The sequence below is a fragment of the Eublepharis macularius genome, chromosome 11 (genome assembly GCF_028583425.1).
Source record: "Eublepharis macularius isolate TG4126 chromosome 11, MPM_Emac_v1.0, whole genome shotgun sequence".
In the NCBI taxonomy this organism is placed as follows: domain Eukaryota; kingdom Metazoa; phylum Chordata; class Lepidosauria; order Squamata; family Eublepharidae; genus Eublepharis; species Eublepharis macularius.
Window position 1 is genome coordinate 55,205,134 of NC_072800.1, and position 26,322 is coordinate 55,231,455.

At 39.7% G+C, this 26,322-nt stretch overlaps 1 protein-coding gene across 7 annotated transcripts in view; it reads left to right on the forward strand.

Annotated features, from left to right (window-relative positions):
• The window catches only part of DGKB (diacylglycerol kinase beta), a 327,502-nt gene that overhangs the window by 2,389 nt on the left and 298,791 nt on the right, over window positions 1-26,322 (forward strand). For 3 of the 7 annotated variants that reach the window (XM_054991403.1, XM_054991404.1, XM_054991407.1), the window contains exons 2-8: window positions 8,619-8,695; window positions 10,386-10,406; window positions 17,268-17,421; window positions 18,973-19,113; window positions 21,742-21,791; window positions 22,999-23,073; window positions 24,064-24,183. In XM_054991403.1, the coding sequence (XP_054847378.1) occupies window positions 8,619-8,695; window positions 10,386-10,406; window positions 17,268-17,421; window positions 18,973-19,113; window positions 21,742-21,791; window positions 22,999-23,073; window positions 24,064-24,183 (638 nt within the window). Of the gene's footprint in view, window positions 1-8,618; window positions 8,696-10,385; window positions 10,407-17,267; window positions 17,422-18,972; window positions 19,114-21,741; window positions 21,792-22,998; window positions 23,074-24,063; window positions 24,184-26,322 lie in introns of those variants that run through there. The other 4 variants (XM_054991405.1, XM_054991406.1, XM_054991408.1 and 1 more) reach the window with 2 other exon arrangements.

A 26,322-nucleotide genomic window follows, 5' to 3' on the forward strand; every position in this document is an offset into this window, starting at 1 on the left:
TTTTTTATGTAAACAATTGGTACAGTCCTACACTGGAGACATTTCATGCAACATTATGTAATAGAGTTTTTCAGGTCTGTTGGCCATGCTGTGGCTATGATGACAGATTTTTGATTGCCAGATGTGTTAGCAGAAAGACATTGCACTGAAGCATACATACATTTTTATGACTTTGTAAAACAATTTGGAGAACACTAGAAGGAAATTGTCATTAGAAGACATTGTTTTATAACAGTTTGCTGAATGGCTGCCAAGAGAATAGTAATTTGAAGAATCTTTGCTAACCAACAGCAAGTATCCCTGAACTAAGCCTGCCTATGATTGTAGGCTATTCTGTTTAATTTGCTATGAAAAATATGATAGTATTTGGCTTTTTATGTTAACAAGGCTTTTATTGAAGTTATAATGGCTGCTTTTATTGAAGTTATAAATGGCTGCTTCACAGACTAACATGGGAAGTTAAGGTTGGGGCAAGCTGTAGACATTTGGCAGGTATAACATGTTACCACGAATAAGAGGCACTCTAGGGATATACCACTCAACATGAAAACCAGAAACTGTCCCACAAATAGTCACACATTCGATAATTTTCAATGAGTATTTTAAAGTGCTAAACAGTGAACAAAGTACTTAATGCTACTAATAAATATCATAAATACATCAGATGTATACAGATATATCAATCCAATCAATAAATAACAATGTTTAAATTTTTACATATCAATGGCTGTTTTTGATATGTAAAAAATAGAACATTGCTATTTATTGATCGGATTGATTATATATCTGTATACATCTTATGTATTTATGATATTCATTAGTAGCACTTTGTTCACTGTTTAGCACTTTAAAACACTCTTTGAAAATTATCCAATGTGTGGCTGTGGGAGAGCTTCTGATTTTCATGTATTACATGTTATACAGATTGTAGGAGACCATAAATCAGGTAATTCTTAGGATGAAGAGGCATGCAGCATTGTACAAAGTGGTAAAATTGGTCTGGAAGGGCTTGCAGTGCATTCTCTTTAAATGCACTTAGAGTTAGAAAGGTGACAGTGTGTGTGCAATTTTATTAATGAAAATATTGATAATAGGGCATGTTTAGTCTATTTGAACATACATTAGTAAGGCAGTAGAACAGATCTCTGTAGCATGCAAAACACTAATGCTTTGACATCTTTGCAGCTGGGTGACAGAAAATCTATTTTTCTGACATTTCTAGACATTAGATGTAGTTGCATATTGGATGTAGTGTCAATAAAAGCAGTTTATCTTCGTTAGTTCCATAGTCAATCCTTACATTTTAAGGAACGTGCAACACTATTGTTCAGGAGGGCATTGTTGTCGAGGGGTCAGAGCTGTGGATGGATCGGCTTGAGAGGTGACCTCTATTAGGAATAATATGTTTTTCCTTCCAGTTCTTCAGTCCCAAGCCCACTGCATTACCATGGAATCTTTGCTGCTAGATTCAAATGTTACAATATTCTGTAATCAGTTTACTGATCGACTGGATAGTCCTTTTGTACTTTTAATCTGCCTTGAGGCCTAGTAAGAACGATGGACTATACATGTAAATAATTAAATAAAGGATGCTTGAGCCATTTGATCTGGAAATACACAAAGGCAACCTTACCAACCTAAGTGCTTAGGGTCAGAGTATTAACAGTGGCACTGGGTCTTATTTTCCCATAAAACAGCCTAACCAAAACAGTGATGGGTCAACTCTAATTTGCAGTGTCACAGAGAACATGACAGATAGATGTAACTTTGAAAAAAGTGCTAGCAAGATATATGTGTGGATCTTCTAGTGGCAAGTCTACTTTGGCTCTGAATCTACAGCAGTGTTCTTGAGGGGTAATTATTTGGTTTGTTAGGCTCTGTGGGTGCTGTTTTTTTTAAAACAGATTTGTATATATTTTATTTAAAAAACAAATGATAATAAGCAGTACATAAAAGAACAAAAATTGTTTAACGTGGTATGAATCAGAGATAATTATATATAACAGAATATATAAACTACATATTTCTCTTCTCCATCTCCATACTCACTTATATTAAAATATATCCAACATTTTAAATTACTAATGTGATAATTAGTCCACTTTATTAATAATTATTCTTAGTTTTTCTTAATTTTCAGCTACATAGTAAAAAAAGCTTTCCTTCCCCCCACCCCTAAAATTCTAGCATTGGTCTATTGTGCATATTAGAAGTTAATTTAGCCATTATTCATCCATTCAGTCACATCTGGACAAGATACTGCCTTTAGGGGTTTTGAGTTATTTAATTGTATATCTAGTTTCATTCAGCATCCATGCCTGCCTTAATACCTCTTTAAGCTCTTAATTGGAAAGTTTGTGCATATTTTTTTAAAAAATAGCAAGCAAATATGCTCTCAAAGTGACTGGCAGATTCTGGATATAAGTTTTTATTAGACATTGTTTATATCTTCTGTTTAATTTGTGTCCTAATAGTGATTGAAATTCAGGTTTTTACAGTATTACATGAAGTTGTCTTATACTAAGTCAGACCACAGACGTATCTATTGCAGTATTGTCTACTCTGGCAGAAGCTCTCCAGTGCTTCTGGTAGAGGTTACCTATTACTAGAGATGGGTACGAACAGCAATACGAACAAAAAAAAGCCACGAACAGCCCGATCTGCTGTTCACGAACAAGCTGTTCATGAGGTCCCAATCTAAACAAACAGGTGGTCGTTGTAAGCCTCGTTCATTGCTGTTCATTGCTGTTTGTCAAGCCAGACAGTCTGGCACCTGCAATCAATTCCCTTGGCAACTTAGGCAGAGATTGAACTCTGTCTGAACTCCTGCTGTTGCCCTGGAAACCCCAATCTAAGCCCAATTTAGCTTGATAGGCAGGTCTTCCTTTCAAGTGTGGAGCTCCAAATTTGTTACAGAGGAGCAGGGGGGAGGGGGGCTCCTAGCTCTGGCTTAGTTTGCAGACAGTGGAGAGGGAGAGACAGTTGCTGTTGACATTTTGATAGAGTGCATTGGAGCTTGAATTTTCTGTGTGTGTGGTGGGGTAGTGCAGTAGGGATCTTGACCAAACTTGATGATGGCTGGAGGAGAGCCTGCTGGCCCCCAAGAACAGCCAACCACGAACATGTTCATGAACAAGGCCATGTTCGTGGTTGTTTGTGAGTCCCTGTTCGTGGATGGCAATGAACAATGAACATCATGTTCAGGTTTTTTTTGGTTCGTGCCCATCTCTACCTATTACCAGATCTCTTTTTTAAAAAAACTGGAGAGGCCAGCGACTGAACGTGGGACCTTCTTCAGGCATAGCTGATTCTTTATCACTGAGCCACAGATCTTACTGATCACTGAAGTACGCTGATGGGCTTTGAAATTCATCGGGTTTATACTAACAGAATAACTTCCTATTAAGTGCAAATAGTCTGGAGAAAACCAAACACTGTACAACCTGAGTGTCTGTTTGAGGCTGAAAATCCAAAGCACTGTTCCATGGGTAGAAGAGGTTTTCAGCTTCCCTGTTCTGGTGGCAGCTCTCAAGACCATAGAATTATAGTTGCAGAGTTCTAGGAAAAAGCCTCACAGGTCATCTAGTCGAGTCCCTTTCTCAGTGAAGAAAATCTGTCAGTAATAGGTTAGCACCACGAGGGATGAATATTCAGTTACCCTACCAGGTACTGAATTCTCTGGATACAGACCGCTGACATGGTGTGATGCCAAGAACATCTCGTAACTAGGAGTACTTAGTTTACAGTATAATTTGCTTAAATCCCTGCTGCATAATATGATGCGCATAGTATTCAGTTGTTACAAACCAATGCTCCACTTACAAGGTGAAAAGGGGAGGAATGGATTTAATTTAGGACTGAGCCTCCCATGGTGTTGTACTCAGAATCGGCGACAGATCCATTGTACTAGTCTAGTCAAATTCTTTTGCACCTGTAACTGTAAAACTACTTAACACGCTGAGCCCTTTGTACTTCCAAATTCCATTTTCTTTGAAGTGTTTCAGTTTATAATTTTCAGTGACCTCCCTGCTCAGTGAAATAAACCTTTGAGTCCTGTTTTCTCACTACTTTTATTTCTATACATTGGTGGTTCAAGTTAATTTTAATAAGGTGCTCTGATCCTCAGCTCCAGAATAATGTGTTCTCTGCTATTATACTGATTCAGAAGTCATTGTATTTTTTCAATCATGGGACTGCTTTAAAATGTTTTATATTTCACAATGAAGGTGCATAGAGCAACGTATAACCTTTATTTATGATTAACTATGCATTTCTAAGCAGAATTTCACCATTCTAAGCTGACTCCATTGATCTTAGAACGGTATAACTCTGTTTAGGATCTCACTGCAAGTATTTTAGGTTGGAATTTGTACTGAAACATGATTTATCAAATGACAGACCAAACTCGATGTGATCAAGCAGAATCATTTGTATATCTCTGGACAAATTTGTATCATGTTAGTCTATGAACGCATATGTTTAAAAAACTGTTCAGGATTGCACTGTTATACCCTTTTTAACCCATTGATTTCAATGAGGCTTCAGAACAGAACTGCACCGCTGTTAGTCTTTAAGGTGCTACAAGTCTTAAATTCCTGTTTTGTTTGTAAGTGTGAAGAGAGATATTAAACTGAATGGAATGTGTTTGCTGCTTAAGGCAGCTGCCTTGTTAATAGTTGTATAAGGTACATCTTACTGCCTTCAGTGGTATTTATAGAGGTGTAATTATATCCAGGACTGATCTCAAGTATGAATAAATGAATGAATAAATTTATTTGCGGTCAGAGACCATAACAATAACAATACATCCTTATCAATCAATAAAATAATTAAATCCAGCGTAAAAATGTAAAGGACATAAAAAAATACATTTAGCATTTAAAATCTTATCTTAAAATTGTATAGTTCTCTGGAAACCGCAGGAATTCTAATATTTAAAACACTGACATTAAAATAGTTAAAATCGTAAAAAGAGCAGGAGACTATGTATGGCTATTCTTTTTATTATGGAATTTAACCAAATAGAGACAGAATTTGGCTATTTGCCTGGAGATAGTTGAATTTTCATCAATTAGGAGTTTCTCCATGCAGGCCTTATTTGCCTCTGCAATTGGTGTGTCTAAGAGTGGGGAAATAAACTTGTCCCTATAGACTTGATGGAAAGGACAACGAAAGAACATATGAATAAGTGATTCTACTTCACCAATGGAGCAACGGCAGCATCTATCCTCATATGGGATCTTTCTATATTTCCCTTCAATGGTCATTGAAGGATCTTTCTATATTTCCCTTCAATGAGGGATAACTTCACATCGGGCCAGGGTGAAAGCTCTTCTATAAGATGGGACATCCAAATGAGTGAGATATCTGGCCATACCCATAAAATATCTAGATTCCCTAGGGGCCATAAAATGAGGAGATTGAGCTAAATCTCGGCGCTCTGTGTCTCTCACCCTTTGTTTAACAATACTTTTTGCCTGGTCACTGCCCTGAGTCAGTTGGTCGGCAGGCGAGAGTCCCAATCTTTCTAGGTTTCTCTTAACCATCCACATCCACCGAGGCTGGTAAGGATCTTGGTTTATTAGAGGGAGAAGGCCTTTTTGATGGTTATATATCTTGAGCCACTGATAAACAGAAGATAGCAATATTCTGGCTTCAATTCTCATTTGGCCTGTTTCTAGCCATAGGAGGGCATTTGGCGCTCCTGGGGGTACCTGTGAGACGGCACGGATGAATTTGGACTGAATCTTCTCAAGAATTTTCAAATTATCAGCAGATATGTCCAAATTAATACCATATAGGAGTTGTGCAAGGGCTTTAGCTTGATACAGCTTCAGTGCTGCCGGGACATATAAGCCCAATTGATCTCAAGTAAGTTGTGAGTAATTTCCACTTTAAATGATTAGGTTATTGCAAAATAAATTAGATTAGAATTGAGGTGTCAGCAGGCCCAGATCACATGCTTGTTTCTCACATTGTGTCTGGGATATCACCTGTGTAGTTCAAAATGACATGTTTTGGATTTTACATCCATACACATGTATTTAAATGTGTGGATGACTAGTGGCCCTGGTGGCAGAACTGGTGAAATACAGTATACTTGAACAAATACTCTCTTTACGGTTAGATCTTTATGTTTCTGTTTATGTCAAATAACTTGAGCTTGTGTACGTGTGTGTGATTTTGTCCTCTTTGGTCTATCGTTTGTTACATTGGTGAAACTTTTGAGGAACAGAACAATTTTATTTCATATTGTTCATTGCTAATTGAGTACCCTGAACCAATTTCTGGAGTCAGAGCAGGGCTGAATCTCAGCAAACTTGAAGCTGCAAGACAGGATAGAGGTGTTGTCAAATCAGGTTAATCCAGGAATAGGGGCACAATAGGGTTGCTAGCCTCCAGGCTGTTAGTGAATCCTGACCTTCATTTGGAGGTAGTCTTGGTGAGGAGTGCTTTATGTCAGCCAAGGTTGACATTGTCAACATTTTCCCATGGCCAATTCAGAGTGCAAGTGATAAAACCCTTAGAACCAGTATCCCTATCCTCCATAGTTCATTGTGCATTTAGAATTTCTGAGGCCCTGCTCTGCATTCCATCTCTGATGACTGCCAGGCTTTCTTGCTTCTGAAGCAGAGGTTTCTCAATTTTTGCATTACAGTTCTGTCTTCTAGGAGACCTGTCTGGCCCTTCACTTCTTGTCTTCTGTTTGATCACTTATATTGGTTTGTATATGAGTGAAGAACTGCTGCTGTGTTACAATGATGAGTGTTCCGAGAGTCTCTGGGAACTTAAATCTCATTTTCTTTGTCCCTCTGTCCATTAAGTTCCCAACATGAACACAATGGCCATTTTCACACATCCTTAAAAGGACAGCCCACACACTGAACACTGTAGGCTTTTCTCCTTCTTTCCACACGTCTCCAATTTCAAAATGGTAGCAGGCTGTTTGACTTCTGTTTTTTCAGTGCTTTTTTGAGGAACTCAGAAAATGCGTTCTCAGATTAGGTGCCAAAAATGGAAGCCAAACAGCCTGCTACCATTTTGAAATCAGAGATGTGTGGAGTGAAGGAGAAAAATCAGCAGTGTTCAGTGAGTGGGGCTGTCTCTTTATGAATGTGTGGAAACAGCCAGTGTTTGGATATCAGCAAAAAAATCTGTTCTCATTGTTAATAATCTGTAAGCCTGCCTTTTCTGTTTACTAAAGGGCAAGGATTCTGTTAATTTATCCTTTAGTAAACAGAAAAGGCAGACTTCCATATTATTAATGATGAGAGCAGGGTTTTTTTGTTGTTACTGATATCAGAACTTTGTATTCTGGGAAGCTACACACTATATTAAATTCTTTTTGTCCTTTCATGGATTCCCTCTCCTAATTTCATTTTTTCCATTTGAGCCAATGGCTAAGATTTAAATAGCCAATCTTCTTTTGGGACTATATTCAATTTCCGCTGAGGTCTACTTCAGTAGCCTACTAACAAATTAAACACAAAGGGCCTAACTTTAATATTAAACATCATCTTTTTGCATAGCTAGCAAGATTAATACTGGGCTTGTTCTCAGCAAATATACAGAAATAATATTTATCATCCAAATATCCATTTCCCAATGCACGATGCCTCTAAAGCAATTTTGCATTTCTACCATTTACGAATGAATTTTTATTTTGCTTAATTTTGGGTGTGTGTGTGCTTAAACACTCACATCATTTTTTATACTGTTCCTTATTTAATTTTACAGCAAGTGCCGCCTAGTTTTTCAAGCTTTGCTTTCTTTCCTGCTGTTCTTTCTTTGGAGCCCATAAAATGCAATGTATTATTCTAGGGCCCTTCTCCTGTGTTGCATTTTATAACCCTGCTTCCCCTTCTTACCTTTCTGCTTTGTTTGGGATGAGACTGTGAATAATCACTACCACTTCAGTTCTTCTTGAGTACATTAGGAAAAACAAAAATATGTAATCAGATATATGTATTTGTGTATATAAATGTACACAGAGAACCTATATATTTATACGATACGATGAGCAAGAATGAGAGCAATTAGTACTTTAAGTAAAAAGTGGAAAAACAATACTACAATTATAGGAGGGCGAAACTGCTCCCAACTTGAGCTCCAGGATCCTTCCCTCCCATCCTTTTTATTTTGTGCAGAATGCAGCTGTTGTACAATTTTAAGACAGAAGTGTGTGCATGGGGAAAGGGGTTATTTAACTCCTTTGCTCTCATCATATATTCCCACTGAAGGTTGCAACATTCAAGCTGATTTTGCTAGAGAAAATTTTACAAATACCCATAAGTTTTCTTAAGCAGATGGTGATTTTTAATTGGAAGAAGAAGTGGGGAGAAATTACACCTCACCTCCTGCACTGATTTCCCCATTAAAACCTTAGTCTCAATAGATAAATTGCGTAAAGAACAAAGTGAATTAAATCTAAATGGGTGTGTTTAAATGCTTTTATATTGGAAAATTGTGTTCTGCTATTATTCTGTGTTTTTTCTTAGCAAATTGTGCCCCTGGTTCTAGAGAATACCATTAACAGAAGAATTGATAGAATTTAGGATGAGGAAACATTGATTTATCCTAAATGAATAAATATATGGCCTCTGTCATTGTTTTTGCAGATTCCAGTAAGAAAATTAGGGATGTTTTGGAGGAATTCCATGGTAATGGTGTGCTAGCAAAGTACAATCCGGAAGGGGTAACTTTTCTTCCTTATCTATCTTTAAATTTTATTAGTTGCTGAAAACTCATGTTCTGTGGGGTTAATTTTTAACAACAACAACAACAACAACATTCTATTTATACATCACCCTTCAGGAGAAATTAACACCCATTCAGAATGATTTACAAAGTATGCTATTATTATCCCCACAACAATCACCCTGTGAGGTGGGTGGGTCTGAGAGAGCTCTGAGAAGCTGTGACTGATCCAAGGTCACCCAGCTGGCTTCAAGCGTAGGAGTGAGGAGTCAAACCTGGTTCTCCAGATTAGATTCCCACTGCTCTTACCACTATACCAAACTGGTGGCTCTCCAGTTTACATGGTTCTTTTAAAAAAAACTCATAGTACACTTTGAGGTGCAGTAGATAGGAAATTGGATTTTGGCAAGTTAATGTCCATTTAGTTCTTCCCTTTTACAATAAGAACAAAAGTGATAGAGTGCTAGTAAAGGTGAATGAGAAACTGTTGCATCTCATTACAGCTTTGGGCTGTAGCAGATGAAAGAGTAAAAAAAGGTAAAAGTAGTCCTCTGTGCAAGCACCGAGTCATTACTGACCCATGGGGGGACGTCTCATCACGGCGTTTTCTTGGCAGACTTGCTACATGGTGGTTTGCCATTGCCTTCCCCAAATTGAAAAAAAGATTAAAGAAACTGAGGGAAAATTACATACTGAGCATCATTTTATAGTCCCGGGGAAACTTCCAGAGCAAATACTATCATTTTTAGGTCACACTCTTGATTCAGTTGGGCCATATCTTCTCATGAGAGCAAGGAGAGCTTTCTTGTGTGATAATTAAGTTAACTGGCATGAGAAGCATATGTTAGCATGTGCTGCAGCACCTACCCACATCTGGTGTGCTAACACGTGTAAAATGATCTGGTTTAAATAAGATGGCAAATGTGTGTGGAATGTTGCATGTGTAGGTTCTTCTTGCCTATTATGAGTTACTGAAATTGATGCAGAAATGTGAAGTCCTCAACGTATCATTGATGCTCCACTTTTGTAAATTTAATCCAGAATTTATTAGGATTTCAGAGATTAGGTTTGTTCGAAATACAGAATGTATAGTCTTTATCAGTTTGTTGAAAAAGAAATTGGAGGAAGAGTGAAGTCAACCATTTCCTATCAAACGTGGAAATTTTAGACAGAGTGCTCACTGTGCTCAGATTAAATTTTTTGCTAATGAAAGAGGTGAGGTAATTTCCAATAACTCCCTCTTCCTGCTGCAGACCCTTAGTTTTCCTCCAGTGCTCTTCGTGCTCCCCAGAAGCAGCATTTTAGGGAGATCAGTGGGCTGCAGTGAAAGGGGGAGGCAAAAACTTTCTTTTCAACTGAGAGAAATGCCTTGTGTGGTTGAAAAATTGAGCCTGTACCCAACCTAGTATCTGATAAAACAAGAGATTCATAGTCTGTATCAGTTCTCTGAAATTGGTTAAATTGAATGGTGAAATCTACTGTTTGTTATTGCAGGGGGGGAAAAGACTATCAATCGTTCATGCCAGTTTGTTCTAGAATATTTTTGACACCCACATATATTAGGAGACCTTTTCATTGCTTGAATGTAAAATTGAACTATAAATGCCATTCCTGGGGGAATAAATTGAAAATTGGTAGATTGTATTAATAAGTGTGTAATTTTTTTTCTTTCCTTGCATGCCTTCCAGAAGCAAGACATTCTTAAACAAGTAAGAAAGCATCTTTGATGGTTGTTTTGCTGATAACATATGAAGAATAATATTTACTCTTTTTGTAGCTTCACTGGAGCACTCATGTTTTAATAGCAACTACATTTAATGGAAACACTGTGGTGGTTTTTTGGTCACATAAACTTGAAAAAAAATCTAGTTATAGAACATATAAAATAGATAATTGAGATGCTAACAGTAACTTCAGTTAATACTATTTACAGATTGTAAATAGGGAGTCTCATTATTCTGTTTGCTCTGAAATTATGATGTCACACCTTTCTGAACTTCCAGTCCCCAGTAAAGTGAACCTCTTGCTCCAGGGAGTATATTTGGCCCCTGAAAGGGTGGGATAGGCATGGTTTGGTTAAGAGGAGATGAGAGTTGATAGAACAGTTAAAAGTCCTTTGTATGAAGGGTGTGAGTGACTGTAGCTGGTAAATTAAGGGTGTGAGAGGGCTTGGTTTAACTTGGGTTTGTAGAAATAACTCTATTGTGCATTATCCTATACATGCTTGTTTCCCATATCTCTTGCCTTTTTTTTTAGTTGTGATCCTTCGCATACTGTCTTCTGTATTTATATGCTACTGTGAACTATTATTAGCCTTGTGGGTTTCAATGTGCCATATAGCTAGATGAATAAACATATGTTTAAAGGGATTTTAACTAGCCACTAATGATGAGTGAACCCCATGCTTAACCCTAAAGCACTTACATTTTGTAAACATTCTTGTCAAGCACTTGAAAATGTTTGAGCCTGTGCAAGTCTTTTGACGGGTTGCTTTGCAAAAGCTTCCTGCCTGTGTACATGTACTTAGAAGCCGGTCCCCATCCCTGCTGTGGAGAACTACTGCTTAAACAGAGGGTGGGCTGTGGGTCTAGGGCCTCTCCTAACAGTAAATTACTCTTCCAAGTCTTCCACAGCATGACTCCCTACCAGAGAGGGAGGAGGTTATAGTTTTTGTGACCTCCCAAACTGAATTGGAAGGCTAAGCGGATTCCAGTTTCCATCAGAATTAGAAATCTAGTATGTTGAGTCTACCATGTAAAAACAGTGGCTGTAGGCCGGCTGCCTATGTGATGATGAATTCTGCCAGTTCTTCAGTTGTAAGTACACTTGAAATAATGCTCATTTTAGCTGTTAAACAAGTCATTGGAACACGCACTTGGAGCATTCAGCTGGAAAGAAAATGAAGAGCACAGCAAACAGTTTGATTTTTGAATACGCAGCATTATGATCACTATGACAAAGCAACTTTCACACTCTGGGTCACGCATGTATTGCTCCTATCCATATGTTTATTCGTATCATCAAAACAAATCACATTGATCTCTGGTAACGGCATAATTCCGTTACCAGTGCTACAAGGTTATTCTGAGCTATATTCACCAAAGTCTTCAATTTTCATTTATTTGGGCTGTATTCCTGTCGAGAAGGTCAGGGTAAAGGTATTTATTTTGTAATTAGACAGATTATTCCTTGTTGGTGTTTGTGTATAGGTAGTCCAAAGTTAAGTTTAGTGTGTTTGTAACAGCAAAAGAGAGGTTGTATTGAGAGTGTGTGTATTTGTAGGAGACTGTAGATTAATATTGATAGCACAACTATGCTGACATGGAGGCATGATAAAAGGGATGAATATCATTGCATACAAGTCATAGAAATGAATAAAACTACCTAGTCCAGCGATGGTGAACCTATGGCATGCATGCCACAGCTGGCACGCAGAGCCCTCTCTGTGGGGTCCAGGGCTCATTTGGAGGGGGAATGCCTGCAACAGCGTTCCAGTAGCTCTGAGCAGAGATCACATGGGTTTTGGCCCTGCCCATGTGATTCCTTTTCCTCAAGGCTGCCTCCCTGCTGCTGGTCTCTTTAGCAGCCGGAAGTGGAGGCAGCTGCGAGGCTGCTGGGGCTGACTCTAAAGAAGAGTAAGCTGCTTTGATTTAACTTTCAGTTTACTTTCAGTCGTGGCTCTTGAGCGAGTGAGAGAGAGAGAAAGAGAGAGAGAGAGAGTGCTTGCAAGCAGGGCTGGTCTAAAGAAGGGCAAACTGCTTTGATTTAACTTGCTTTACTTTCAGTCCTGCCTCCTGAGTGTGTGTGTGTGTGTGTGTGTGTGAGAGAGAGAGAGAGAGAGAGAGAGAGAGAGAGAGAGAGGTTAATTAGTTGGGACAACTGTACGAGTTGTTTTTTCTTAACTAAAACCTCAGTATTCAGGTTTAATTGCAGTGGTGGCACTTTGAAATAAATAAGTTGGTTTTGTGTTGCAGTTTGGGCACTCGGGCTCAAAAAGGTTCGCCATCACTGACCTAGTCTGTTAAAAGTATTCTGATAATATTTTTCCAGGTCTGTTGTTACATTGGTTTTTATTCCCACATTGCATGCTACATGCTTTTTCATTTTACAAAGGAGTTTTTGTTCCTGGCCAGAATAGCAAAGCGTGCTGTTATAAACTAAAAGTATTTATGACCAATCTTTGTATCTTTCAAACATGGCCATTATAATAACTAAGGATGAAGTTAGTAAAAGGGTTGTACAGTTAATATCACCATTCAAATATTTTTCTTTGAGAATGTTTGTGTCATTCATGCATTCATTCATATTAAATTAGAGCTTTGGCCAGATATTAGAGAGAGAGAGAGAGAGAGAGAGAGAGAGAGAGAGTGTCTCTGTGTGTGTGTGTGTGTGTTCCTACGGGCTCCTTGAAGCTCACCAATGTGCTTCCTCACGTCTAATGTGCTGCTCCCTTGCTACTTGAATGTCAGGGATAAAATTGAAAGGGCCTTGAATGGAATAGAGGAAAAAGTTTCCAGTTACCCCCTAGCAACGGACATACTAGGAAAGTTCTGAACTCATGCTTGGCAGAGTTGTCAGTGATGGGTTCTTGGTTCGGCCACATAGACACTGACATTCTGATATCTCTGAACTTGGAAACCCTGGGACCACACACAGGGGACACACTTGAAGCAGGGGGTATTTCAGAAGAACCCAGGAGGTATCTCCTTGGCACCTGCAGGTAACACTCATTAGAAAACATCTGCATCTGTTATAGGAGGTCCCTTGGCTTAAAATCTTCCAACATTCTATGGCTAACACAGCTTCTTGTGGTAGTGCTTTTGTGGTGCCCACTGTCCTTTCCTAGAAAATTCCTACAAGCAGAATAAAGATGGGGAGCCAAATGAGAGGGTAGGTGTTGTGTGCTGACTGAGCTTCTGTCTAAGCCTAGGCTCCTCCTGAAGCCTTCATTCCTATTGGCTGTTTTTCTGCTGGTTGCATCCAATCCGTACTGTACAATAAAGCCCGATCATAACACTGTAAATATGTTACTTTGTGTATAGTTAATGCAAAATAAGAATTCTAGCTTCATGTGCCTATTGGTTGTTGGTTATCTTCGGGGCGAGATTTATGTGTATATATTTAGCTCATGTTGCGCTTGTGTTCTCTGTCTGTTCTTATCTTCAATAAAGATGTTGCACTGAGCTGAAATCCTGACTAGCTGAAATCACTATGAGCAGAAATCACAATACATAATAGTCGGTATTGCTGTAAAATTGAACAAGCATAATTAGATTATGCTTGGCTGTGAATGAACAAGGCATACTGAGTGTGTGTTCTTTGGAGCTGCTGTTGACGTTTAGAATTTTTATATCACTTTAGAGCTTACAAAGCATTTAGAGTTAACAGTTCAAAGAAGTAACCTAAGCTGCGAAATAAAGAGATACTCAGAGCTACCCAGTGTGTGCATTCCTGACTCTACAAGATGAAACAAGGCCAGGCAGTGGCCTTAGGCAGCTGATTTTGGCCGATGGCAGGATCCACTGCCACCACTGCTGTGCCACCATGAGATATGATAGTTTGGGCAGCACCACTGGGAATGTGTGGCTTGTGCTGTATTTGAAAACAGATGGGGAACCAGAAGATAAAGAGCATTAGCTACTCCAGCTCCTGGGAAGGGGATGCAGGGGAAGGATCAGCAAGGAGTAGTGGCCACAATGCTCTCTTGCTAAGCCATCGAGTGCAGTTATTGAAATGAGTCTTTTGCATAGTGACCTCATAGGGCTTTGGCCCAGCAATCTATGAAAGGCCTGCAGAACTTTCCTGCACGTGCCCCTCTCCCCTCACCAAACAACCTTTTGGACGCTGGGAGAAGTGAATTCCTATGGATGCAGGACTCACATGGATCACTGAGGACGAGGGAGAAGGGAATGTCAGCATTCCCTTCTCCATCCACGCTTCAGCCCCATGCCCTTTATGGAACCAACTTGCTTGGGGTTCAGATGAGACTGCTGTATAGAGAAGAACGTGGGAAAGAGCTGCAGGATGACTAGATCCAGAACGGTGAATCTGCTAGAGAGGACTGCCTACTACTACATTAGTGCATGCATCTTGGTTTTTGTCCTGTGGGAGGATGGAAAGATGAATATTTGAAAACAAGAAACCAAATTTTGTAGTAAATAAAAAGTGTATTTGATCAGAAAGGAACATTGTCATATAGCCATAACAGGGTTAGAAGCATAACCTTTTAACATTGAACTCTTCAATAGTGTAATATTATCCTACCGGTAGTATACAAGTAGGAGAGCCATAAGGACTAATTTCTCCCTCCCTTACTATTTCCTCTTTCTCTTCCCTGAAAGCTTCCCTTCCTTGCTTCTTTCTGTCATTCCCACCCACCAGCCAACTTACCTTTATTTGCCTCAGCTTTCCTTCCTTCCCTCCCCCTGTCAGTTGCTACCTAGAAAAACTATGGCTCAGTTGTATGGTGTCAGCTGCTTGGCTTGGCTCAGTTCATGGTGGAGAAACTGCAAGACCTTGCAAGAAGCACGTCACTTTCCCCTGTAACCCTGTTTCATTCCTCCTGGCAGCTTTTCCCTGCTTCCTTCTCACTTGCCAACCCACCCACCTTTCTTTTATCTGCCCCCATCTTCAGCTATATATTTTATTTTATTTATTTCATTTATACCTTGCCATTCTCTATAAGCGACTCAAAGCAGCTTACATCATTCTCCTCTCCTCCATTTTATCTTCACAATAACATTGTGAGTTAGGCTAGGCTGAGCATGTGTAACAGGGCTGTCCGGGGACGGGTCAACGCTCTCTCGAAACGGGCACTGCAGGTCACCCCGTGGGGCCTCCGATGAGACTGGAGCCTCGCGGAAAACCCCTGACTCACCTGAGGGCTGGGAAGAGCAGCTGGTGAAGCGGAGGCAGGAGAGGGGAGGATGCAGCCCGAGACGCTCAGCCCAGAGCCTGAATGGCCACTTTGGCCAAGGAGCCGCCACCGGCGTCTTCGCTTCACGGCGGAGAGGAGCCAGAAGACCAGAGGAAAGGGCACCCAGCAGAACGGCAGTGCAGGACGCAGCGCTGAACAGGCTGGGCCGCCGAAGCGGAGCAGCAACAGCGCTGCTGCTGCTGGGCCTCGGCCGTCACAAGACAGGGCCCGATGGGCCGCGGCACGCCCAGCTGCAAGGGGGGCGGGGGCCAACAGGGACAATGGCACAAGATAGGCCCACAGGCCTGCCAGTCGAGCCAGCCTCCAGGAAGGGCCAACCAGGGGATAAGGGGGAGGGCTTAGCAGGGAATGCCAGGTGTAGGGATGCCCACAGGGCTTGCCCGGGGCGGCGGTGGGGCCAGGTGATAGGGCTGGCACTAGCCCAGGTAATTGGCCTCACCTTGGGGGCTGGCGATTGGGGAGGGGGGAGGAGCTTCCCTTAGGGGGAGGGTATAAAGAGGGCTTGCAATTTCCTGGCTGGGGAGGAGACCGGGGAGGCTGGCCCTGGTGTAAGGGCAGCTCCCCGTGGCAGGGTGCTGTGGAACTGGGACCTGCAACCGCCCTAACAGCCCCTGGCCATCTGAGGGCAATTAAAGGAAGTGAGGAGCCCTTGCCAGCATACGGGCCACTGGCATGGCCTTGAAGATACCTGGAAGCTGCCGCCAGCCCTGGTCCTGAGGAGTCCTCCCTCAAAGACCAAAAGAGACTGGAAAGGGACCTGATCAACTCTCTTCCCTTACTGGTAGAATCCAAGGTTTCAAGGTTGGCAATACACCCCAACAATGGCCACTCTAGAGGGCATTCTTAGTTATAGGTGCAAATTCTATTACTTTGGGGGGTATTAAGTTATAGTTTTTTTTAGATTTCAGTTTTTTTCTGCAAACCTGGGGCTTTTTCATGTTTGTAGAACGATCTGTCTTGTTTGCTCATGGCTCCTGTCTCTGGATTTAAGTCTCTATAGATTTAACCTTGGTGTGAATTAAATAAATTGATTGATTGAGGACAAAATACTTTAAAACAATAAACATATCATTGAAATTATTTTTTCATCTGATAAACATTTTCCTGTTTTGGAAACAACTACGATTGGGTTGGATCCAGACTAAATTTTCTGCCAATGGTAGGTATTTCCATCAGTGGAACAGAATTTTCCTGCTTACCCCTTCCCACTGTAGTTCACTGATCTCCCTCTCAGGAATGGCATGAGGGGAAAACTGAGAGTTTGCAGCAGGAAGGATGAATTATTGAAAATTACACTTTTCTTTTTATTAGCAGAAAATTTAATTTGAATCCCAACCCATTTGCATTATGTCTCAGCCAGCTTGTCCATAGTTAGCCCAGCAATGGTTTGTAACCCTTCCCTTGCCCATGCTTTTAAGGGATTGAGGTATGGTACTAACTTAATATGTACCTAGAATATTGATGCAAACCTTAAGAATACAAATGGAATTTAGAGTTTACCTTTGGTTGAAATGCACTCTAGCAATCATATTTCGGAAACATCTATTAATCTAGTGTTTCTAATGTGAGCTAAGGCAATATGTAAATATTTTGAAAGGCCAAGACTGAGCTAACTCCTTGTCTACCTTTACAGACGATTGATCTAGAAGGTTTCAAATTGTTTATGAAGACTTTTCTAGAGGCGGACCTACCAGAGGAATTTTGTGAACATCTCTTCACATCATTTGGCAACAAAGTCCCTCATAGCAGTCCTTTGGTAAAGAATAAACCCCAGCTCCTCCCAGGAGGTAAGCAGATGCATGTTAATGTACACATTTGGCAGTTTTAATTATTAGGCATGGGCATATCACTATGATTTTTGCCTCATAGTATTTGATGGGTAATCCTTAACCACAGCCCTCCCGCTAATGTTTCATAATGGGTTTTCTTCATTTTTGAATGGTTCAGCATTCTGATACTGGGAGGAGCAGAAAAATAGCAATAGCAATTTGAGCATGGGCAGAGACAAAGGGTCATGTACAGCTGGGAATTCTACTGGAGCTAGTCAAACATGATGCAGCCTTGATAATGTATTAAAATTGTTGTGTGTAGGGGCAGCTACTAGGATAGTAGCTGGGCACAGAGTGACAGCAGTCAGGAGAAGGGTTCTCCCCTTGCTTCTGTGTTCCCCATTGCCCATCTTGAGGCAACTTTGCAGTTAAAGGACTATGAGAGCCATTCTAAGCAGGTCTACTTTAAAGTAAGTCTAATGTCATTTAATGGGGATTACTCTTGGGCAAGTGTCCCTAGGATTGCATCCTATCTGGCCTATCAAAATGAACATCCTTAGTCACTCATAACCTTCATGATTCTTTTCATGTCTCATATTTACTGTTCTCTTGATATACTGTTTTTTTCAGATTTTCCATTGAAATACATAGATTGATGGTGCTTAGGGGTTCTATCACATTTAATTATTTTTAAGGCACTTTTCTTAGGCTACAATCCAGCATGTAGTTATACTCTTACTCAAGTCCCAAGGAAAACATTAGGATCGTATTGGATGGAGAGTGAAACCTTTAATGGACTTGTTTTGTTATGATAATGTTATGTTCAAGAGATTACTGTTAACTAGTACATATCATTAATTAGTACATCAGGAGGTATTTTGTTCCTCATGATGAGGTAAGAAATAGGGTGCTCTAAAAAGCTTTTCTGATGCCAAAACCACATTTAAAGGGATAGCAATTACAAATTTTATATTAGGCTTATTGTAAAAAAGCAAAGCATAACTAGAATGGCAAAAAATGTAACTGAAAGTTAAAGTATTTTACAGAAGTACTTGAAAAGCAGAAATAAGAGTAGTATAATACCCTTATTAGGCCAGTCACAAGATTATGAGCAACCATTAAAGTTCTTTTTTAAGCAACTCTGTCTGGCTGGATATTGAACAAAAGGAAGAGGCAGAAAATAAATTAAAAAACATGTTGCTGGATGTGATCAAAAACTTTAAGTCACAATCGTATGCACACTTGGCAGGAAATAAGTGCCATTGAACACAGTGGGGCTTGCTGCTGAGTAAATAGGATAGCCTGTTAGGCTGGATCTTGTATACACTTACCTGTGAGTGACACCCCCCCCCCACTATTTAATGGCTTACTTCAGAGTAAATACAAATTATCCCAAGCTGACAGTCTGCAGTGGGATGGAGAAGGAGTTCATAGATATACATGGAGCAAAAAGATCTTTGCATCAGAAGCTTGAATTCAGGTATAGTTACAGGCAGCAGTCACATTTGTCAAATTTTCTGTCATTTTTATTAAGCAAATATAACAAACCTAACATGAATATTATTTCAGGTTTACGAATTACTAGAAGTATGACTGTGTCACGACCTCCAGCTCTTTCCACTTTGCATAAACCAGACGTAATCCAGTTAAAGGACATTGTTTGCTATCTTTCCCTACTTGAAAGAGGAAGACCTGAAGACAAGCTAGAGTGTATGTACCATATTCTATATGCAAAAGCCCACTGGAAAAAAGCTCCTACTGAATTCATTCATTTGTATTAACGCTAAAAAAATTTGTATCCATATGGAATATAACAACAACATTCAGTTTATATACCGCCCTTCAGGACAACTTAACGCCCACTCAGAGCAGTTTACAAAGTATGTTATTATCCCCACAGCAGAGGTGGGTGGGGCTGAGAGAGCTCTGGAAAAGCTGTGACTGACCCAAGGTCACCTAGCTGGCTACAGGTGGAGGAGTGGGGATCTCAAGATTAGAGTTCCGCCACTCTTAACCGCTACACTAAACTGGCTTTCTGGATTTTCAACTCTTTTGGCTCTGACAGTCCAGGTAGATTGCATATCTTTTTGTGGATTGTTACTTCTAAAAAGAGCAACCAGTGTGGATATTACAAAAAAAAGTTCTGCCTGCCAACTGGGTTTGTGAGTAGTTCATGAATTTGGGTTATCAAAATTTTCCCCCTTTTACTACATAAAAATGTCTTTTTGATCCAAAGTTACAGACAGTAGATAAATAGCCCTGTGAAGGCTGTGATATGTGTGTGATATTTTAAGGATAGCCAAAGACCTTTGAGCTTAAATTGTAATGCTCATGTGCACGTATGTTTTATGTTAACCAAAAGGAATGTTAATGAAAATCACATGTGCATGAGTTCATCAACGAAAAGGAATGTTTATGTAATTATGGACATGAACACATGCTCATTCTTTATGCACACATATTAACTGGAAGGAAAAAAAACACATGCACAAACTAGAAGAAAACAAAAACTGGGGAAAGTGCTAACTGTATTACAAAGTTTTGACTGTTGTGGAACCTTAGGGAGAAGAACCAAGGAATAGAGAGTTCACTCCTCCTTGTTTTCTCAGTCCTTATGAAGACTACAGACACTGTGGGAAATTTTTTTAAACAATTCACATGTATGAACTTATCTGCAACCCCAAGATGTGATGATCCAAAGAAAAGTGTAGATTGTGGGCAAAAAAATTGGGAACCCCTCCAAATGCCCACTCCTGGGCTGCTCAACATAGATCAGGTTTCTATCTTAACAGCTGCCTGTTCAAGGCTAAAAATTCAGTTGCAAAATCCATGTTAATAAGATTTCACAATCGTCACTATTGTAAAAGATTATCTGTACAATTGAAATAATCCTCATTAAATCAAATCAGAGTCCTGGGAAGATAGCAGTGCAGTTGGTTTGTTTTAAGCATTGGCCTTCAAATATCACTTATTTTCTGAAATTTGTTTAGGTGAAAACTTGGAAAGCTTGCCAAAGCCAGTATCTGAAATGATGTTATCCATGGAATACATAAAACAGTTTGCACATAATTCAGCCAAAATTAAATATATTTAGGTACCTTTGATTTCAGCATAAGAGAGGAGAACATTTTATTTCCATTGAAATAAATGAGGCTTAATGTGGATAGCATTGACTAGTTTATGCTCATAGTACTTATTAAGTTGCCAGGTCTAGAATTTGTTTCAAGTATTTAATGTGTTTCAGAAGTAGCAACACATTATTAGTAACCACTACTGTAAAAAATATAGACAGTAGGCTCTATCTGCTGGAGATTCAGGTTCATTGCAAGCTGAGAAAGGCCCTTCTTTCTATGTTTTTGCAGTGAAGTTACTTGTATGTAACTGTTAGGACTCTGTGTTTGTGTGTGTGTGTGTGTGTGTGTGTGTGTGTGTGTATAAAATATTGTGTATGTGTGTATTACACACACCTATCAGAAGAGGGGGAAAAGAACAGATCTAAGAACTAATTTTGAAAAAATCTTTTTTACTCACCTTGTTCTATGGGGGTTATCCCAAAGTCAATTTATTTACTTCACTTATATCCTACTTTTCTCCCTAATGGGGATCCAAAATAGCTTCATTCTTCTTTCTCCATTGTATTGTATTGCATTCCCACAACCATCCTGGGAAGCAGGTTAACTTGAGTGTATGTGACTGGCCCATGATCACCCAGCAAGTTTCCAAGGAAGAGCAAAGATCTGAACCGGGTCTCCCAGATCCTAGTCTGACACTCTAAACACTATGCCATGTCTGGTTCACTTAAGGGGTGGGATCCAAATTTTTCCTTCCATGAGCAGTACATTGGATCTACCTATGAAGTTGTCCTTCTTCATGCAGTCCTTGAGATTTTTCTCAGATGTGCATAAACTATGAATTAAGCATTCTTCAGTGCAGCGGGTGGCAAGCTTTGTGGTAGTTCTTCTGTGAACATATATATGCTTGGTGACTGCAATAATTTATATAATAACTTTTATCAATAACCATGTGAATGAGACTGTTTAAGAACTACTGATAATTGTCAAAGTTCAAAGAGTTTAAAAGCTGATGAATGCATATTTGTTGCCAAAGTCCCTGATTCAAAAAAAGATAGCAGTCTAGTTGAGGTGATACTGTTTCAAATTGGGATGATGTTAGTGGGGAGACGAGAGCAGAACAAATTCTGCTATTTGATTTTAGATAATTGAGTTATGAGAATAAATGTAGCTTTCTGTTCTGCAAAGTAAAACATCATGTAAATAAAAACATGGGGCCCTGCTTGTCCTTGAGTAATGGTTGCCATATTTTCTTTTTTTCTCTTAGTTATGTTTCGCTTGTATGACACAGATGGAAATGGTTACCTGGACAGTTCGGTAATTTTATCCATTAATATCCAAATTATCTAATAATATAGTGTTGTTGTTATACTTGTCTACAGATGATATAGTCAAATATGTATTTGGACACTAATTTAAAAGCTATAAGAATACTGGCCTGGATCCTTTGGATCTTTTCCAGAAGCACAAAGAGCCTTCCTGTTACTTTAAGTGGTTCTTCTGGCTGTGGTACCATTAGCAGAACACATTTGTCCAATCCACAGTGCTTAAATTGAAAATATTTGTCATTGATGACATCCTAGATATGATCCTAAAAGTCCTGGAATGTTCAGGGGTTTGGCCCTCATACTTTACAATATGAGGGATCTTTATATAGGTAATGATGCAAGAAACTGGTTTAAGTAGGAATATGTGAGACAAGTTAGTAAACAATATGTATCTTGCCCACCCCAAAGACAGGGTGAGTAAAATTTCAAAGTTTGCATAGAGTAGGCAAGAAATAAAGTAAAATAGTTATTAAATAATTTCCTACTAGCTCAACCTCATCCATTGAATACCAGGACAGTAATGAAGTATTAACACTGTTATTTGAGCAGGCTCAGATTTAATCTTTGTTGAACCTCTAGAAGAAAATTATTTTGTATTTGATACAATATTTTGGTGGAAATATTGCTGCCTCAGCATGAGGACAGCTTGGGCTTCTCCAGGAATATGACTCTGCTTAATTCTTTACTCTCTTTTCCAGTCCCTTTCTGCACTGGCTGTTTTAGACTGTTATTACTGTAAAATATAATGAACATTGAAAGAGTTGTTGTGGATTTTCCGGGCTGTATAGCCGTGGGCTTGGCATTGTAATTCCTGACGTTTCGCCAGCAGCTGTGACTGGCATCTTCAGAGGTGTAGCACCAAAAGACAGACATTTCTCAGTGTCTTTTGGCGCTACACCTCTGAAGATGCCAGTCACAGCTGCTGGCGAAACGTCAGGAGCTACAATGCCAAACGGCTATACAGCCCGGAAAATCCACAACAACCATCGTTCTCCGGCCGTGAAAGCCTTCGACAATATATTGAAAGAGTTGTCTGAGGGTTTTTTTTTGAACCTCCCTCCCCAATATTATGCCTGTTAAAAATCATTTCCTTTAACTAGCTGGACAATAATCCAGTTGCATTACGGAGTCACAAAGGAGGTGTACATAATTATGCTGTGTTAAAAGGGTTTTTTGTGTTTTGCTTTCGTATCTAGGAACTGGAAAACATAATCACTCAAATGATGCACGTTGCAGAATATCTTGAATGGGATGTCACTGAACTCAGTCCAGTAAGTATTTCCTCAGGTTGATGTTTTCATTGATACTGAAAGTTTCTAGGGATTATTCTGAATAAATTGTTTAAGGTTGATATTCATTGTGACTTGGTAGTTATTCATCCATTCTATGATGAAGAAGTCGGGATAGTAATGGGAAGGGAAGTGGTTACGTCCTTAAGAGCATTATGACTAAAAGTTAAGGAGCAGATGATTTGTTGGTTGGTGTTGCAGCTTTCACCTGCAACCTATGACAAAATATGGGAAATATTTATTCACGTTCATATCGTCATGAGTTGTGTGATGGGCAAAGATTTAACCTTTTTGTCAGCCCAGTCTTATGCATGGCTACTTGAAAGCAAAGCCCACTGATTTCAATAGGACTTATTAAAGGCATGCATTGCTGTCCTCTTTAAATATAATTCCAGCAACTGGGCACCTATTGAATAGAGAACCCCAGGAAGAAAAAGAAACCTAAATATCTAAATATAATGTGCAAACACTTTCTAGGAGGACTGTGAGAAAATGTGATGGTCACTCATTTGGTGAGCGGGGGGATTAAATGAAGGAAATTCAATTTAGTCTCATGTCCAGTAAAGCAGAGAGGTTTTCCTGGATCCCAAAATGAAGCTGTGGTACTGTAATGAACATTGCAGAGCAGCATTCTTACAATATTAATTATTTGTTTTCCCTCCCATCCTTACATAATTAAGCAAAAACCTTGTAAATGTTTTTGTAGCATTTGGGAGACATCTCCCTAGTGTTCTAATGAGCTTTAGGAACAGAATCAAAGAAATAGTATTGCTGAAATAAAACTGAAAAGAAGGAATACCAAAGCTAGAATATAACCTTATTACTTGATTTTTGTGTTTTTAGATGGGAAACAATCCTATTGTAGTCTCATTAAAATGGAAACTATATAAGATAACCAGTTTTATATTTTCTTCTGAATGTCAGCTTTTATATATTGTTTCTATCTTAATATTTTTCCCTTTTATTCCACAGATTCTTCATGAAATGATGGAAGAAATTGATTATGACCATGATGGTACAGTTTCCTTGGAAGAGTGGATCCAGGGAGGAATGACTACAATTCCACTTCTCGTATTGCTTGGACTGGAGAATGTAAGAGCTGCCATAGTGATAATTAAATAGTAGTAGGGGTAGAAGAAATGGAGATGGGTGAGTTCACCTCAGATTCCAGCTTAAGCAAAGCCTTCCTCAGGATAAGTTATCGAAAAAGCTTGTTTGGTTTGAATTGAAATCTGAACTGTTAGAAATCTTAGAATGCTGTCGCACACTTGACGATGCAAGATGATGTAATCGAGAGGAGAGAAAATACCTGCAATAATGCCTTTCAGGTTTTCTTCTTTATTTTATATCCCCATTCAGGTGCTCAGAATCCTTGTTAATGTCTGGGAACTACAATTTCCAGAAAGCCCTACCATTTTCAGTATGTATGGGGAGGAGGGCCCTGATCTGGATAGCCCAGGTGAGCCTGATCTCATCAGATCTCAGAAGCTAAGCAAGGTTGGCCTTGGTTAGTAATTGGATGGGAGACCTCCAGCAAAGACCAAGGTTGTAGAGGCAGGCAATGGCAAACCACCTCTGTTAGTCTCTTGCCATAAAAATGCCACCAGGGGTTGCCATAAGTCAGCTATGACTTAAGGGTGCTCTCCACCACTACACGGGGAGGATGAAGAAAGTTCACTAATTTCGGGGTGTGCAATTTGGGATAAATACCTGAATCAAACCTGATTCGTAAAGATTAATGATTTCCTGGGCCTGATTTGGAAATTCCAAATCAAAGCTTCTTGAAGCAATTTGGGTTGCTTCGGAAAGCTTTGGGGTGGCTGGCTTTAACTGACCAGTGGAGGTGCTCCCTCTTCTGCTAGTCAGCTGATGCCAGCCTCGGGGTATGAATCTAAAGGACTGGAAAGGGGCTTTAAACTTCAGCCAGCAGATGGGGGAGTCCCCCACCTCCCAACTAAAGTGTGAGGAATGGGTGCTTTAAACTTCATCTGGGAGGCAGGGGAACCCCCTCCTCCCCCTCCCATCAGGTGAAATAAGTGGTGGGGTGGGAAGTTTGTCGATGTGCTCCGAATCTTTATGAAGTACACCAAAGCGGGTTAATAAGAGATTTCTGAAGTGGCTTACTGCTTCAGAAATAGCTTATTTCCGACTCTTTTTCCCACTTTGGAGATTCTGAAGTGGGAAACCCGAATTTTTTTTTGTTGCGCACCCCTAATGTAATTCCCAGAACGCCTGGTAATTACTGCCACGCACTCTCAGAACCATAACTCCTAAAAGAAATGCTGATGTGGGGAAAGTGGAGGGAAACACTGCAAGTACATTCTCTTCTCTTAGCTGGCTCATGTCACTGCCACACTACTCCACATTAACACATATAGGTTAAGGGGGGATGGAAGAGGGAGGGGAAGAAAAATTCTTCATTAGTTCAGATTTACCAGTCATGTGAATGAAGAACTTGCCAGTTACAAAGCCTGAACAAAAATCTAGAAGCCACACACTCCTGAACAGGTTCACAGTTAGCAAAGGCTGCAATTCTAAGAAAACTAGCCAGGGAGTAAGCTCAATGAATAAAAAGGCATTTTTTTTTAGTTAGACCCGCTTAGGATGGCTGCTCAAGTGGAAGAGCCATTGAAGTGAATGTAGCTCTTCCCATTGAGTGTATTTGGAGTAACTGTTGATTTCTTGAGATTTTACTTTTTCTGAGGATGTGACCCTAAAGGTCTCTCTTCCTCCTCACTCTCCTGTGTCAGTAGTTCTGGATTAACCAGGACAGAGTCCTGTGGATTCTCAGAGACCTGGTGAGTAGCAAACGACAAGGAAGCACTACTACAATAATACTTGTTACCTTTGGAATGTCATAGGGCTTATACGTTCTGAGTGGGTTCAAGAAAAAGTTTAGGTTGTGTGCATTAGGATGTGTATATATGTTTCTTAACTGTTTTTAAAAACTTAACCCCAGAGTCATGCTGTATTCATGGAGAGAATTACATGGTTCTCTGGATTGTGGTTCAAGTTCTCATTCCTACTGGCCACAAAGTAATACAGATTTACATGGCCAGAAAGAAACTTAAGACCTAAAGATCCATGAATAACTCTTGTGCTGTTTTTGTAAAAAAATTGTAGCCATGCAGAAACTTAGTTGAGATATGAACCACAGCTATGGTTGCCTAGTCTTCTGCTATGCTGGGAAGCATCTTGTCTGGTCAGCCAGCGATAAATGGTGGCAAATTG